Source organism: Dendrobium catenatum, unplaced genomic scaffold (genome assembly GCF_001605985.2).
Source record: "Dendrobium catenatum unplaced genomic scaffold, ASM160598v2 fragScaff_scaffold_1148, whole genome shotgun sequence".
Taxonomy (NCBI): domain Eukaryota; kingdom Viridiplantae; phylum Streptophyta; class Magnoliopsida; order Asparagales; family Orchidaceae; genus Dendrobium; species Dendrobium catenatum.
Genome location: NW_021319610.1, coordinates 437054 through 440339, shown reverse-complemented (window position 1 = coordinate 440339; position 3286 = coordinate 437054). Strand labels below are relative to the sequence as shown.

The window sequence follows — 3286 nt, the reverse complement described above, 5'->3', positions numbered from 1 at the left end:
TAGTCCGTTAGCGGTCGGCAGCTAGGTGGAAGTCCAATGTTGGTCGACAACATGGCGGTGGTCTAATGATGGTCAGACGGTAGCGTGATGGTCGGCAGTGGTCCACTGACAGTGATGCTGGAGCTCTTGAAGCCTCAGAGATTTCTCCAATCTCCAGACAAAGGTCTAAGACCCAAGCCCCCTTCTCATGTGAGAAGTGAGGGTCTATTAAATATGTGGAAGATTTTGAGTAGATTTTTAGTGCTCCATCGGACATCTCATATTGATCCCCTCGATTATAGAGTATTTGTCAAAAAGTTATATGCCCAAATGATGTCAAAATTAATATATTCGTTGGATTATTCTTGTTGAACCACTCAATTCAACTATAAGCATGTTATATTTGGATATCGTTTGATGATCCAATTTAGACTTTGAACCTTCCAAATATACTTCGAGCTCCTGATGTGGACTCATTTGGGCTCGGATTGAATCAATTTTAATGTCGTTGGTTTCGTCTCTTCGAGACTTTCAGTTTCACTATAAGTTTTCTAATATTGGAGTTCATATGGTCATGAATTTAATTTTAAAAATTTTCTACTTGAATATTAATATACCCTGAGATTCGTGCACGATCACGTCAATTTTGGGAGACGTATCAGAATTATAAATATTTTACTAAAAAACAACTTAAAAAAGCAACCAAAAAAAATATCTACACAAAACCCAGGTTTTAAAAATTGATATAATTAACTAAATATTTTATAAATTATAATTATATTATAATATATTCATCATTTCAATTTAATTTAATTATATTGAAAGATAATTTATTAAAATTATATAATTTAAATTCTTAGAATTATATTATTTGATGTTAAATTCACGTAATTATCCTATTAATGTTATAAATTTTTAATAATATTATTATTTATTATATCATCCGGTTCGACCCCGGTTCGACCGGTCGAACCTTGAACCTCTCCTTCTTCCGGTTCGTTCTCCGGTCCGGTTTTCACAACCTTGCACAAAACCTTAAAATTGATGGTCAATTTCTTCGAAAGGCACGTGGCCAATTTCTCGATCATGCGTTTCCTCACTTTTCTTCCTCATGTATGAAACTTCTGGTAAGAAAATTCATACGTGTAACTCTCACAAGTCGAGCGCTCGTGATACACGATTTGTATTAATTATAACAAAGCTCTCGCCTATATATGTCTATGTGGCACTATTTTACTGTTCAATATATCAATACTCTCTCTCTCTCTCTCTCTAATTAAGTTTAATTTCTAGCTTCCTGTACGTTCAATATCATGGAACCTCGCAGTTCATTTGAAGATGAAATCGCCAACCAAACATTCGCTCGGAGGTCTGCCAATTACCAACCGAGTTCGTGGGACTATACTTCACTGCACACGCTATCAAACACTCTCAAAGTCTATTAATCTTTCTTTTTTCTCTTTGTTTCTCACTACAGAAAAACACACTATTACTGGCGGACAGTATCCACCGGTACACCCTAATATCCGACGGAAATCCTCGGTTTCCGGCGCATTTTCGTCGGATTTTCTTGCACCGGTTTGGCGTGCGCCGCTAAATGTCTTCCGATGTTTTGTAATGCGCCAGAAACCATTGGCGATTTTCAATCGATAATTCCGACGCCTAAGGTGTCGGTAGTTTACGTCGTATGTATGCGACGGAAACTACCAACGCATAAATCGTCGTATATAGGTGCACCGTAAATAAGCAACGGCTAAATTCCGGCGCCAAAATAGCGTCGGAAATCTCCGGCGGACTAGACGCCGTAAAATGCGCCGGTAATCTCCAGCGCACACAAAAACGCCGGCATTACCGATCTCATTTCCCCCCCCTATCAAACACTCTCAAAGTCTATTAATCTTTCTTTTTTCTCTTTGTTTCTCATTTCTCCCCCCATTATTTTCTTCACGAGGAACATAATATTGCAGGAGGAAGTAAACGACCGCTTAGCTGAGGAACTAATGCAAGAAGTGAGGGATCAAATTAACGATGGGATCAAGCTCCAGCGACAGCTCGAGCTAATTGAGGCCATTGATCGACTCGGTCTGTCCTCACTCTTCCATGAGGAAATCTACCGAGTTTTAAGTGTTTTATCTCTCAATAACTGCAAAGAGGTTATTCTTTGTGGCCTTCGATCAACGGCTATTTGCTTCCAGCTTCTTCGTCGCTTTGGATTTCAAATATCTGAAGGTTCGCATTTTAACTAATTTATTAACCAAAACTCCGAGTCATAAACGATTTGAAGATAAAAAATGTGGTTAAAAAAATAAAATAATTATTAAAAGTTAAGTAAAAAATGATCAAATAATTCTTTTATCGAAACAGTTATTTTTTCCCCTTCGCCAACAGGTGATGGACAATTACGCAATCTTTTAATTGTTGGCCATAAATATGTAAATAAAATAATATTAATAACTTGTACATCGATGCATGCATGCAGGGATTTTTGATGATTTCATGGATGGTGATCACAATGCATTCTTACCAACACTCTCTGATGATGTTATTGGGCTACTAAGCTTATACAATGCTTCTTATATGGCTTTCCCTGGAGAGAACAAAATGGAGTCTGCGAGATCATTTGCAGTGAAACACATGAACAGGGAGAATATGCAGGAAATTTTACCGGGTAGCATTGAGAGTGCAATAGGCCATGCTTTGGATCTCCCCCTCCATCGCAGGATGCCATGGATGGAAGCTCGGATGTATATAGACATGTATGAGCTTGAAGATGACATGAGCCCTCCATTGCTTCATCTCGCTAAAATCCATTTCAACAAGGTCCAAAGCATTCATCAGAAGGAATTAAAACACGCCGGAAGGTACCTAATTTAAACAAAAAAACGCTTCATCGCCGAAGTCTTCAGATTTTTTTTAAAATATATATATTGAACATGCGTGATTCATGTTGTTTTTCCATGAAATGTAATAATTAATAGCTGGTGGAGAAGATTGGATCTGGGAAAAACAATAAACTTCTCAAGAGACAGGCTTATGGAATGCTTCTTTTATGTTGTTGGAATTGTTCATCATCCTGATTATGGATTTTGCCGAGAAAAACTTACTCAAGTTGGTATGTTGATTGCAACTATTGATGACGTTTATGATGTTTATGGATCCCTTGAAGAACTTGAGCTCTTTACCCAAATTATTGATCGGTTTGTTTCATCTTCTCATTTCTTTACCTTTCATTTTAATTTTGTTATTTTTATTAATTTATTTTCTATATCGAATCATTCATATAAACAAAGCAAAAGCATCATAAGTT

At 37.0% G+C, this 3286-nt stretch overlaps 1 protein-coding gene across 1 annotated transcript in view; it reads left to right on the top strand.

Moving 5' to 3' along the window:
- The first annotated feature begins 1262 nt into the window (after nucleotides 1-1262).
- Nucleotides 1263-3286, top strand: part of LOC110097122 (alpha-terpineol synthase, chloroplastic-like) — a 10353-nt gene continuing 8329 nt past the window's right edge. The window contains exons 1-4 of the mRNA XM_020823365.2: nucleotides 1263-1415; nucleotides 1947-2208; nucleotides 2459-2840; nucleotides 2958-3176. Coding sequence (XP_020679024.2) covers nucleotides 1293-1415; nucleotides 1947-2208; nucleotides 2459-2840; nucleotides 2958-3176 — 986 coding nt within the window. The 5' untranslated portion in view covers nucleotides 1263-1292. The remainder of the gene's footprint in view (nucleotides 1416-1946; nucleotides 2209-2458; nucleotides 2841-2957; nucleotides 3177-3286) is intronic.